General features: G+C 47.1%; 1 protein-coding gene across 1 annotated transcript; it reads right to left on the reverse strand.

Moving 5' to 3' along the window:
- Positions 1–243: 243 nt before the first annotated feature.
- On the reverse strand, positions 244–1,006 carry LOC147419166 (uncharacterized). Its single transcript, XM_086506293.1, has one exon. It carries the CDS (start codon positions 985–987, stop codon positions 466–468), a length of 522 nt encoding a protein of 173 aa, XP_086362419.1. The 5' UTR covers positions 988–1,006; the 3' UTR covers positions 244–465.
- Between the last annotated feature and the right edge of the window lie 11,196 nt (positions 1,007–12,202).

The following is a 12,202-nucleotide window of genomic DNA, read 5'->3' on the forward strand; positions in this document are numbered from 1 at the left end:
GGCAATGCATTTTATATATTCCAACCCAATGTGCTCCTCTGTATAAACGTTCTTTAGCACAAGGAAACCTTTTATCCCATCGTTTTCTTCCTCAAATATTATTTGCTTTTGTGATCGACAACGTCCAAGACTCCTTCGACTATGAAAACACATCTGTGTGTGTGTGTGTGTGTGGGGGGGAGGGGGGCTCTATGAGAAATAAGAAAAAATTGACTATGCTTGATTTAGAGTAACAAATACACATGCCATTTTTTTAAAGAAAGTTTGCTGATGCACTTTGTACTTGTTTACGGCAGTGCTAGATGCTTGATATCAATGTGTATCTCTTGTTATGTTCTGTAGATGCTCAATAGCAACACCCACCAAACAAGAGTAATTATATATATACATATATGAAAAAAGTATATTTACATTATATTATTCTCTCTCTCGGCACCAAACAACACGTACGACTGTTATTATAATCTAGGTGAAGAAGAGAGTGTGGTGGTAGACGAGGTGAGGCGGGTTGCGAACGACTTCAGAAATGGTGCCCCAGCCCCGAACGCCACGAAAGCTCCCAGTGCCGCCAAGGACAGCCACCTCGGCGGGATCGGAACCGTCGAGCATGGCTTGGAAGTGGACGGTCCCGTTGTAAACGCCATCGTCGTAGCTGACGATCTCTGTCTCTAAGGCCGTGTAGTTGGTGTCGTAGCTGGTGGCCACAGTATAGCCGCGGGCCACGCCCACAACCTTCGATGAGTTGGCCAGCCCCTGCGTCATTGTGAGGGCGAAGACTATGGTGAGCCCCAGCGCATTGCTGTATGAGCTGTTGATTGCCTGCAGCATTATCCCCAAGCTAGGCTCCCCCTGATGCACCTGCACATAGTACGACAGCTCCGGCTTTCTGAATGGCTTTGAAGGCGGCGAAGCTGTGGCAGCTGCCACCATTGCCAGCACGAGAATAGCGGCCAGCTGCACGGCACGCCCAGCTAAGGTCATGGCCATTAATTTCTAGCAGAGATGATCTTTCAGAGATAGCAACAGATGCTACTCGGCTTGTCGTGATCCTCAGAGCCAAGGCAGAGCCCTTATTATACACGAGTCCTGTGCGCTCTGGTCAAGCTTCATAACGCGTAATCTAGCCCACTTAGGTGCAGCGGGGTAATCTATAATGATCAAATCCACCTCACATTTACACATCGAGGAAGCCCTAGTTCGTAATTTGAGTGGGGGTAGAGCAACGTCTGCACCTCTTTGGATTATAGTCAACTCCTTCCTTCTTCATGTAACAAGTTGGTGATGAGCCTTCGGATTCTTCAAAGCCAATAATCCTTATCTTCTTTTACTAAACAAGCCCGGGCTAATTCAAAACAAGCTCTACCGAGCATTCGAAAAAAAAATATTGAACAAAGACTTTTGTCTTCTGAAAAAGACTTATGCTAATCTATTCTAAATATTCTAAATATTCTATTGGCCCTTTCTTTCTTTCGTCCCACGTGTGGGACTAATTCAATACCTTGCACAAGTTAAGAGGCCAAAGTCAATAGCTCAAGGTTCTCACTGGCCCATCCTTCGAAAATACCTATGGCTCATGGATTCTAGAGGTGCTATACCTTGTTCAAGTCAAGAGGGTAAAGTCAAGACCACCTTTCAAAAATACCTATGGCTCTTGCCGTCAAGAGGTATTTATAAAACTCCTCTTTTAATACTTCCTTTCAAAAATACCTATGGCTCTTGCGCCCGAGAGGTATTTATAAAACTCCTCTTTTAATACTTTGCATAAGTTAAGAGGGTAAAGTCAAGAGCTCAAGGTTCTCATAGGATCCACCTTTCGAAAATATGTATAGTTCTTGCATCCAATATGTATTTATAATATACACTTTACCATTAATTAAAAAGCTCCTCTTCCTTCATAGACTTTTAATTTTGTATAAGTTTTCCATTTTTGAACCCCTCTTGTAAGTGTAATTTTGTATCTTTTTTAAATATAAAACCCCTTTTTGGGTGAACTCACGTACTAAACTTATATATTTTGAAGTGGACCCTTCAAGTCAAGGTCAAGCTTGGACACACATCTTTTCTACATTAAATCTCATATGCATGATTAGATTTGTACGATAAGAGTCATTGACGTGAACTAGTAGGATGTGTTACGGGGACTCTCGGGACACTCAAGATGAACACCTTCACCAAGAGGCCAAGGGCCCGTAACTTACAGCTCACATGCTGGGAGGCTCACATCCTCTGACTTGAGTCCCTTTGGTGGCTCGTTGATGGGCTCGTCTAGAAAACGATCCGAGATCACGTCTAGCTTGACGCGCGCGGGAGCCTTGGTGGCACCGCGCGGAGTTGAAGTTTAGTTGAGTGCGGAAGCGTCTTTATGTTCAAGTTGAGCGAACGAGACCATTCGGGCCTTGAGCGCGTATCTGAGAGGTCCCCTTGGAACTCTCTCAGGCCACTTTGGGCTATCTTGGGAAATTGCCGAAATGAGCCCCGGACCGCCTCGGGTCGGGGTGAGCTGAACCTGCCAGCAGCCCGTCGGTTGGGAACGAGGAGCGCCACGGGCGCGCGTTCATGAGTGTACATGGCTGATCTCGAAGAGGAAGACGAGGTCGCCGCGTGGAGAACCTAAACGTCCAATTCGGACATACCGTCCACGTGTAGCGTCGAGCCAACGCTCGCCAAAAAGAACCGACTATGAATCTGCCGCAGCCTTCTTCTGCGAACGAGGAGCGCGTTAGGCGCGCGTTCGTGAATGTGCATAGATGAGCTTGTAGAGGAAGTCAAGACCTCCGCGTGGAGTACTTGAACGTCCAAAACGGATCACCTGTCCGCATGAGGCGCCTTGCCGACGCTCGCCGAAGAGACCTGCCGACTACGAGCCGACGGCCCCGAAACTGGGTCATGGAGGCCCCGTGCGTGGCGGACTCCCCCGATTACCTCCATGTGATGAAATGGAGGGGGACACTCCCGTTACCGGGCGCTCTCAACCCCCATACGCGTCCGTAGTACCTAGACGGTGTGGTGAGGAGAAAATGTAGGTCAGGACTATGTCCCATCGTCCGTCGTCCCCAAACCGGGTCCATCGCGCGTCCCCGCAGTTCGTGCCACGGTTGGCCGAGATCGGGTGGTCACCGTTCCACCGTCACCCCGGGAGCTCCGAATCAACCAGAGCCCAACATACACCCCCCCCCCTTAGAAAACTCTCGTCCCGAGAGTAGCATTGTTAGGGCTGGAATTTCCCTGGATAATGCTTTGGAGGGTGTAGAGCTACGTGCGTCTACGAAATCCAAAATGGGCTGCATGAGCGGTCTTACGGATGGGGCAGTGTCTAACTCAAACAGCCGTGCTTGCTGAATGCAGAAAAAGCTGTGGGTACCAAGTCCGCTTGGCACTTTTGCTGGGGCTTGAATGATAGGTGTATGTACATTGGGGGCATAGATCAAGTAGCTGCGTGATCCATGCCGAGGAACCTGTCTGTTCCGGATGTTTTACCTATAGCTGCAGTGACGATGCAGCTCTCGTCTTTTTGTGTGAGAATCAAGTCGCATTGATCCCCACTGCTTCTTGGAAGCTGATTTGTCTGACTTCGTGCTGATTCCTTCCTGGATGGCGACGAAGGTGAGCTTACCTGCTCGATGAAGTAAGGTACGTTGCAGAAGGTACCTTTTAGGCTTATTGAGCACGGGTCCGTCCCTTGACCAAAAAGATGAAGCCTAACTGATAACTTCCTTGGCATACAAACCAAGGTTTTCCTGAGACTGCCAGAGGGAAAATCCCATTGATACCTTGAAGCTTTGGAATACTTCATGACTCTTTTGAACCTGAAAGTTCGGATGTGAGTCTTGCAAACTTGAGGGCAAGACTTGAAGTAGGTAACTCGTAGAGAAGAAGATTGGCCGATCCGCTTCTGTTCCTTGTTATCTGCTTGAAGCTTGTCGCTTGATTGAGCATGAGTGCTCACATATATCTGTGTAGTTCTGGAAGAACTTCGACTTGTTCTTAACAAACCTGCCTTCGTTGGCCGACGAAAACAAACCTGAGAATCACTCATCTTGGGTCTTCGTGTTTTCCCTTGTTTAGATCCGCTGCGATCTGGATAAAGGGTTGAAGCTCGGTTGAAAGAAAGAGGGTTGATGGTGGGGCTCTTCCTCTTGAGCTCGATGTGGTCGCACCACATTCCTTTTCTTGTGTGCCCTTTGAGGCTCCATCTTGAGCCGAATGTTGGGCTTGGATGCATGTGTACCTGTTGAGGCTCCTGTCTAAGCCGAATGTAGGTGTACTCTTCGTGGTACCTGTATGGCTCCTTGTGAGCCTGATGTAGGCATATCTGCTTGTTTTACCTTGGAGGGGATCCTGTCTGAGCCCGAATGTAGGTGTCTTTGCTTGAGGGTCTATGCCACCGTCGGGGGGACATAGCCTTGATTGCCTTCTTCTGTTGAAGATGTGCCCACTCTGATTGGGCTGATGTTGGCTTGTGTGTATGAGCAGTGCTATCTCGTAGACCGTCACTGCGGGAGGCATCACTCAACCTCCGGCCTTCTTGAGAGGGGGCCTTCCTCATGTGGCCCTTGCGTTGAGCCGTCTTTGTGGGGGGCTATCCCCGAATTTGTGTGCTAAGGAAAAAGATGCGTGGCCCGCCCGCTCGCAGGCCTCCAGCTTCGCTGTGGTGCTCGGTCCACCACTTCAGGGTCATCCGGCTTCGAGGGTTGGATGTGCACGGTCCACCACCTCAGGGTCATCCGGCTTCGATGTTTGGGTTGGTGCTCGGTCTGCCCACTTCAGGGTACCCGGCTTCGCTGTTTGGTTGGTCCGCGGTCCACCCGAGTCGAAATCGGGTCCCCGACTTCGATGATTGGTTGGTGCGCGGGCCACCCAAGTCGGAATCGGGTCCCCGGCTTCGCTGATGCTAATGGGCTCTTACATAGCCTGATGGTCTGCAGGCACATGTCCTGCTTGTGAAGGTCCTGTCTCTTGTGTTTTGAAGGGGCTCTCATGGTAGCCTGATAGTCCGCAGGCACTCGGTCCTGCTTGTGAAGGTCTGCTTATGTTGGTTGCTGCTTGCGTCTGATTGAGTTGGGGTGTTTTGCCTCGAGGGGGCTCAACCTCTCTCGGGTGTTTTGCCAAAACCCCGGGCTCAACCGCTGATGATTGGGGCTAGGATCCGGTCTGCTTGCCTTCACCTGCCGATTGAGTTCTCCTCAAGAGGTACTCTCGACCTCATGCTGATTTAGCGCGGCCTTTCCCTGCCGGCTTGTCTTTGCCTTTGATGAGGAGGGCCTTCCTTGGCTCCTACCTCGCTGCTGCTGTTGCTGCTGGTTGGAGGGGCTATCTAGCCTGACCTCGAGAGAGTCCCACTGGACTACATGCTGGGGGGTGACATCTCGTTGTCCCCTCACGGTGAAGAATCCTTGGCTCTACTCCTTTGCTCTGACTGCGCCGAAGCAGGCCTTGGTCATCTTAGGATAAACTCTGGTTGGTGGCTGGCTGCTTTGTGTTGTCTTTATACGTCAAGTCACCGCATCTCTGAACTGCGCCCAACACAATCCAGGAGATACTTAGGAGAATGAGCAACCCCGTCCCATCCCGGGTGCTTTGTAGCTCGCGGCTTCGTTGTGTCCTTTATCAGTTGATACATTTTGTGGTAGCATCCTTGTACCTGTGCCTACTTCCTCTGAAGTGGCCTCAAGCCAGTCCTTAGGTTCCTGCCCCGAATATGCATGAGGGTGGAGTATTCCTAGCACGCCCTCCATCCACGGCGCTATTGTTCCGATTTCTCACGGGGGCTTGCCTAGGTGATTCTGGTGAGAGCTACACTTAGCTCCGCTGCTATGACGGCTAGGTTCCCAGGCCTTGGCCGCTGAACTGCTTTGCTTTTCTTTTCACCTGTGATGTCTTGAGCTGGAGATGCCGTCCAAGCTTGATTGCTATTTGGGCTCAAAACCCTTGTAGACAACTGCACTTGCCATCGCTGTTCATGTCAAGGATCACACTCCCTGTACGTCTTCATTCCTTGTACCCTTTAGCTCGATGATGCTGGGTTTGCATGTTCTGAACGAGGGACAGCCTGTCACGCTGCCCGTGACCCTACCACAGGGGTCTATGTGCATATGCTGCATTCTGAAGTTGAGCCACTGCCACTGTGACTCTGAGCCTGTGCCACGCAGGCTTGAAGTGCCAATGCTAAGTCACCTCGCTGCCCTTGTTGACAACTGAGGCTGTATCTGAATGAGTTGGTCCCTTACCTTGGGCCGCTCTACCAAGCCTTACCAATACCAGGTTGAAGCTCAATGGTTGATAGTCACGATTGACTCCGGGTCCGCTTACCTCTTCACAAGGTGCTGGTCGACTCCTGACGAGCCTGACTGATGAGAAGTTGCATATCTTGAGGGCTGATCCAACTGGAGGCCGATTGTAGGTGAAAGCTGAGGGGGGTACACTTAGCATTGTGTCCCCGCGGCTGCCCAATGACTGGCCGCTGCTTTGTTCTTGATTGCTGTTTGGTTAGCATGGAGGGTCTCTTCACCTAGAGCCCCCGTCGAAGAAAATTTGGAGCCGACGTATCCTGACGACTCGAAGAACCCCTGCTTAGGCATGTCTTCTGTGTATTCCTTGAGCCACGGTTGGGCATCTGCCACTGGGCTTCCCACATTCCATTGGAGTCGCTTTACTTTGCAACCCCGGTCACATTCCTGGTGACCCAGTGCGTTTGCATCGCTGGCTCGCACATCTGTGATCTTCTTGGCAGTAGATTTTGCGTACTTTGCTTTTGTTGTCCCGCTGTTGGAAATCGCGGGTTTAGCTCTGATACCAAGTGTTACGGGGACTCCCGGGACACTCAAGATGAACACCTTCACCAAGAGGCCAAGGGCCCGTAACTTGGAGCTCACATGCTGGGAGGCTCGCATCCTCTGACTTGAGTCCCTTTCGTGGCTCCTTGATGGGCTCGTCTAGAAAACGATCCGAGATCACGTCTAGCTTGACGCGCGGGAGCCTTGGTGGCACCGCGCGGAGTTGAAGTTTAGTTGAGTGCGGAAGCGTCTTTATGTTCAAGTTGAGCGAACGAGACCATTCGGGCCTTGAGCGCGTATCTGAGAGGTCCCCTTGGAACTCTCTCAGGCCACTTTGGGCTATCTTGGGAAATTGTCGAAATGAGCCCCGGACCGCCTCGGGTCGGGGTGAGCTGAACCTGCCAGCACCCCGTCGGTTGGGAACGAGGAGCGCCACGGGCGCGCGTTCATGAGTGTACATGGCTGATCTCGAAGAGGAAGACGAGGTCTCCGCGTGGAGTACCTAAACGTCCAATTCGGACATACCGTCCGCGTGTAGCGTCGAGCCGACGCTCGCCGAAAAGAATCGACTATGAATCTGCCGCAGCCTTCGTCTGCGAACGAGGAGCGCGTCGGACGTGCGTTCGTGAATGTGCATAGATGAGCTTGTAGAGGAAGTCAAGACCTCCGCGTGGAGTACTTGAACGTCCAAAACGGATCACCTGTCCACATGAGGCGCCTTGCCGACGCTCGCCAAAGAGACCCGCCGACTACGAGCCGACGGCCCCGAAACTGGGTCATGGAGTCCCCGTGCGTGGCGGACTCCCCCGATTACCTCCATGTGATGAAATGGAGGGGGACACTCCCGTTACCGGGCGCTCTCAACCCCCATACGCGTCCGTAGTAGCTAGACGGTGTGGTGAGGAGAAAATGTAGGTCAGGACTATGTCCCATCGTCCGTCGTCCCCAAACCGGGTCCATCACGCGTCCCCACGGCCCGTGCCGTGGTTGGTCGAGATCGGGTGGTCACCGTCCCACCGTCACCCCGGGAGCTCCGAATCAACCGGAGCCCAACAGGATGCACATCTATCTATCTATACTCTTTATAATGCAGCTTAAAATTTTGAAGGAAGGAGAGAGCTTCCACGTGTCACACTCTGGTTCATTTCAAAGAAAACCTTTGGAAACATTTCACTTGAAATGCAAAAGTGAAGAGTTAAGCACTTAGATGGTAAAAAATGAAAAGACTTCTGATTGATTGATTGGTGACAATGTAAAGTGAAAAGATTAGAACTTAGTCTTGGTAATTCAAAGTCAAACAAGTGATAAAATCACAAGGCTTCGTGATAAGAATTCATTTTTGACATCCAATTTTTCAAGCCCCCTTTTATATGCTTTGTGTAATGCAATCAACTTATATAATTTGCTATATATAACGTTAACTTAAATATATAAATACAAAAAATGACAAGCAATTTTGAGATTGTTTTGATAGGCAAAATAACCCTTGACAAAAACAGTAGACGTTAATTTTAGGCCTTGAGATTCCGAGGTTAGATCCCACGTTAAAATCACTACATCTCTAAGCTTTTAAAAAAAAAACATAAGCATGCACATAGAATTGAATTAAAAAAGCACCCTTAAGCTCTACACCCTAAGCTTTAGATCCCTATGCTCTACACCCCACTTTAAAAATTCTACATTTCTAAGCTCTAGAGCCCTTTTTACAAATTTAAAACTGTAGATCCTTAAGTTGTAAATCCCACTTTAAAAGCTTTGAAGTTTTAAGTCCTAAAACTCTAGCGTCCCGAGGTGACCCTCGCCCTACTTGTGGATCCATATAACATTTTCACTTTCTTTAATTCAATAATTCAAAGTTTTACCTTTTAATTAAAAAAAAAAACTATAGGTCCTCGTTGGATCATTGGAGGGGCCTTACTTTAAAAGTTCTACATCTTTAAGTTCTAAACTTAGCTTTAAAATCTCTAAAACTAAAAATAAAAAATCTTTAAAGGTTAAAGCCATAAATGATAAATTCCTTCCATAAAGTTTTAACTAACAAAAATGACAACTTTCGTTTATTAAGTCAAGTTTCAAGGGGTGAACCTAAATTCTCAAAATGAAAAGGTGACTCTTGGGATTTGTGGAGCCTCTAAAGCTTTATCATTTAATATGTAAGGCTTTCAAGGTTTCATGCTTCCAAAGGCATTGCGCAACCCAAAATCTTTTCCTTGATATATGAAAGTTCATTTCATATTTCAAAACTCAATTAGACATGTCCATCATTAGATTTACACAATTTATTTCAATGAGTGTCCACTATCTTATTTCAACCAATCAACATTTTTGACATGTCAAAAAATGCTTCAAAATACAACTCAACCTTTTTCCTATTTTAGTCAACAAAAAGAGAAGACAACGCTATAGCCTTGGCCTTTGGGCAGGCCAAAAAGTAGTACTTTATCTACATTTATATTATTTACAGTTCTTGGGAAGGCTATGGAGTTTCACTTTTGTCCTCAAATGTCAAGGGTGACCACTGAGTCCTGACTACTTCTTTTCCGAAAGCCATTTGAAGAGTAGCTCTACTTTGATTTTGAAGGCCATGAAGAACTCCCCTCTACGTGTCGCCCAATTAACCTCTCTCAACACGCTTGCACAATGAACCTCTCTCAACACGCTTTCACAATGAACCTTCCATGCTGTGAATGATTTTCGATCTCGACACATCTGTGTTAGTGTGTGTGTGTGTGTGTGTGTGTGTGTGTGAGTGAGAGAGAGAGAGAGAGAGAGAGAGAGAGAGAGAGAGAGAGAGACCCGTTGCAGGTGTGTGTATGAGAGATAGAGTTGGTGTGCCATTTGTTGTGGTATTGGAACGTTGCAGAGGTCTTCCACATTTGCATTGCATTAATGAAGTGCAATGATCTCCACAATTCATCCATGGGAGTCTAATAATTTGTTGTGGATGTTTTAGACACATTGTGTGTGTACATGTATGTGTGTGTGTGTGTGTGTGTGTGTGTGTGTGTGTGTGTGAGAGAGAGAGAGAGAGAGAGAGAGAGAGAGAGAGAGAGAGAGAGAGAGAAAGAGAACCATTCTATATTTTTATGTGTGGATGAGTGTGTTGAGAAATAGAGAATGGTCCATGCGAATGATGCAATAAACTCCATGTGAATGGTCCATGTCATGTTGGGAAATAGAGAATGGTCCATGTGTGTTTTGCTGGTGATTGTCATGAGTGTGCTGAGAAGTAGAGAATGGTCTATGCGAATCATGCTGAGAAATAGAGAATGGTCCATGCGAACCATAATAGTGAGCATGCGAGAGAGACCAGTGGAGTCTTGTCAGTTCTGTTTGCGCAAGAGAATGTGTGTGTGTGTGTGTGTGTGTGTGTGTGTGTGTGTGTGTGAGAGAGAGAGAGAGAGAGAGAGAGAGAGAGAGAGAGAGAATGCTTCCCAGTGCCAGTGAATTCCTCTGGCTGCGCATGAGAGAGAGAGAGAGAGAGAGAGAGAGAGAGAGAGAGAGAATGCTACCGGATTGTCTTATGTATACGCCAAACAGTGCCAGGGTCCAATGAGTGCTTTAATGGAGGGAGGGAGACCAGAGAGAGAGAGAGAGAGAGAGAGAGAGAGAGAGAGAGAGAGAGAGAGATAGAGAAAGCAACCCGTCCTGACTCGACTTCTTTCCTGCACGCGTTGGATGTGATTATGTGTGAGACAGAGAGGGATTCTCTCGTGAGTCGTATGTGAGGCTCGTACTACGTGAGACGCGGGTGCCGCCAGATTCCAAAGGAACAGACTGCGCACATTGTCCTCACTGTTGTCAAAGATGCAGGGCCGGGTTGACTCGTAGCACACTCGCCGGGTCTGTTGGTATCACCTCACTCATGCAAATATGGCCAGACGAAACCATTTTCAGCCACATGGCCGCCTAAATTCCTCTCTCATTCATATATAGTATAGATAAAAGTAAATCTCAAAATTTGTAGGTGGCATTACAGATAGCCTAGATTTTTTCAACAACTTAAAAGCAAATTAAAATTTTTGAGGCAAATCATAAAAATTTGTAAGAGGGGTTACACTAAATCGAATTGAAGCGCAATGTTTTTTCCCAAAAACATGAAAAACTTAGGTATGAAAAATTTTAGGGGTAACTTTATTATATTTGAAGGCTTTTACACTCAATTTTTTAATACTCTGTACGTATAGAGATGATTTTCTAAATCTATAGGTGAGATTACACTAGATCTAGGTTTTTCCACGTATTTGTCTATACTATGATTTTTCCCCCAAAAAAATAGAGGCAAATTTACTCTAAACTCTGAAGGTTTTTGCACTAAACTTCTTTACACTTTGTAGATTCTCTAAACATTGATTTAGGTTTTCTTAACTTTGTAGTTTCTTTGAACTTTGGAGGTGGTCTTTCAATTTAAAAGTTAAGGTTGTGATGTTCAGTGTCATTCTTTTTGCATACATGGCTCAGTTGGAGCATGGCGATGTTGTATTTTTTCTGTTTCTAATTCAGTATCATTGAGTGAGTACACCTGAAAAAAAATTTTTAAAAAAATTATAGGTAAATCTTGAAATTTGTAGGTGGAATTACACTAAACCTATGTTATTTTTGTAGTGTTGTGGGTGTTGTAATCTTCAAATTACATTTTACAAGTGTGTGGCCCGTCCGCGCGCGCGCGAGAGAGAGAGAGAGAGAGAGAGAGAGAGAGAGAGAGAGAGAGAGAGAGAGAGAGAGATGCCCCTTTCCTTGGCACCCAATCCATTCTCTCTCTCTCTTTGCCTTGGCCTCCACCTCCTCCCCCCAAAGCCCTTTCCCTATGTCACATGGCAAGGTCCAAGGTGCATAACCTAGGTTTTTCTCGAGCACTTGGGTACATAATAGTTTTCTACTATTACTCAATAGTCCATTATCTATACTCTTTATAATGGACCTCAAAAAATTAGAGGATAGAGGGACTCCACATGTCGCATTTTTGGTTGATTTGTATGGCCCGTTGGATCAATGCCGATATTAAGATGTTGAGTCCCAGCATTAAAAAAATTGCATAAAGTAGCTCAAATTGCAACTCCATCCTTTCCCAATGACATGCAATAGTCAAATATGTGAGTCTCACAAGTTGTTGTCAATCTGTGTGTGTATGTGTGTGTGTGTGTGTGTTAGAGAGAGAGAGAGAGAGAGAGAGAGAGAGAGAGAGAGATAGAGACAATGTAGAATATGCAAATCTTACCTTTTTCAACAACATACAGATTGTAGTAGCCAAAATTGTGCACCTCATAGTTTGCATGTGTGTATACACGCTCTGTGTGTGAGTGCGTGTCACCGTTACAGTGTGTGTGTGTGTGTGTGTGTGAGAGAGAGAGAGAGAGAGAGACTTTCCTTCTCAACTTGGTAGCCCACCAAAATGACTACGAACCATCAAAACCTGCCTACCTCCAACC

This window comes from Adiantum capillus-veneris, chromosome 29 (assembly GCF_014529385.1).
Source record: "Adiantum capillus-veneris isolate H3 chromosome 29, ASM1452938v2, whole genome shotgun sequence".
In the NCBI taxonomy this organism is placed as follows: domain Eukaryota; kingdom Viridiplantae; phylum Streptophyta; class Polypodiopsida; order Polypodiales; family Pteridaceae; genus Adiantum; species Adiantum capillus-veneris.

Bases quoted from the DNA above. Each gene is read 5' to 3' on its own strand.
- LOC147419166 (XM_086506293.1), bottom strand. From the start codon at position 987: ATGGCCATGACCTTAGCTGGGCGTGCCGTGCAGCTGGCCGCTATTCTC.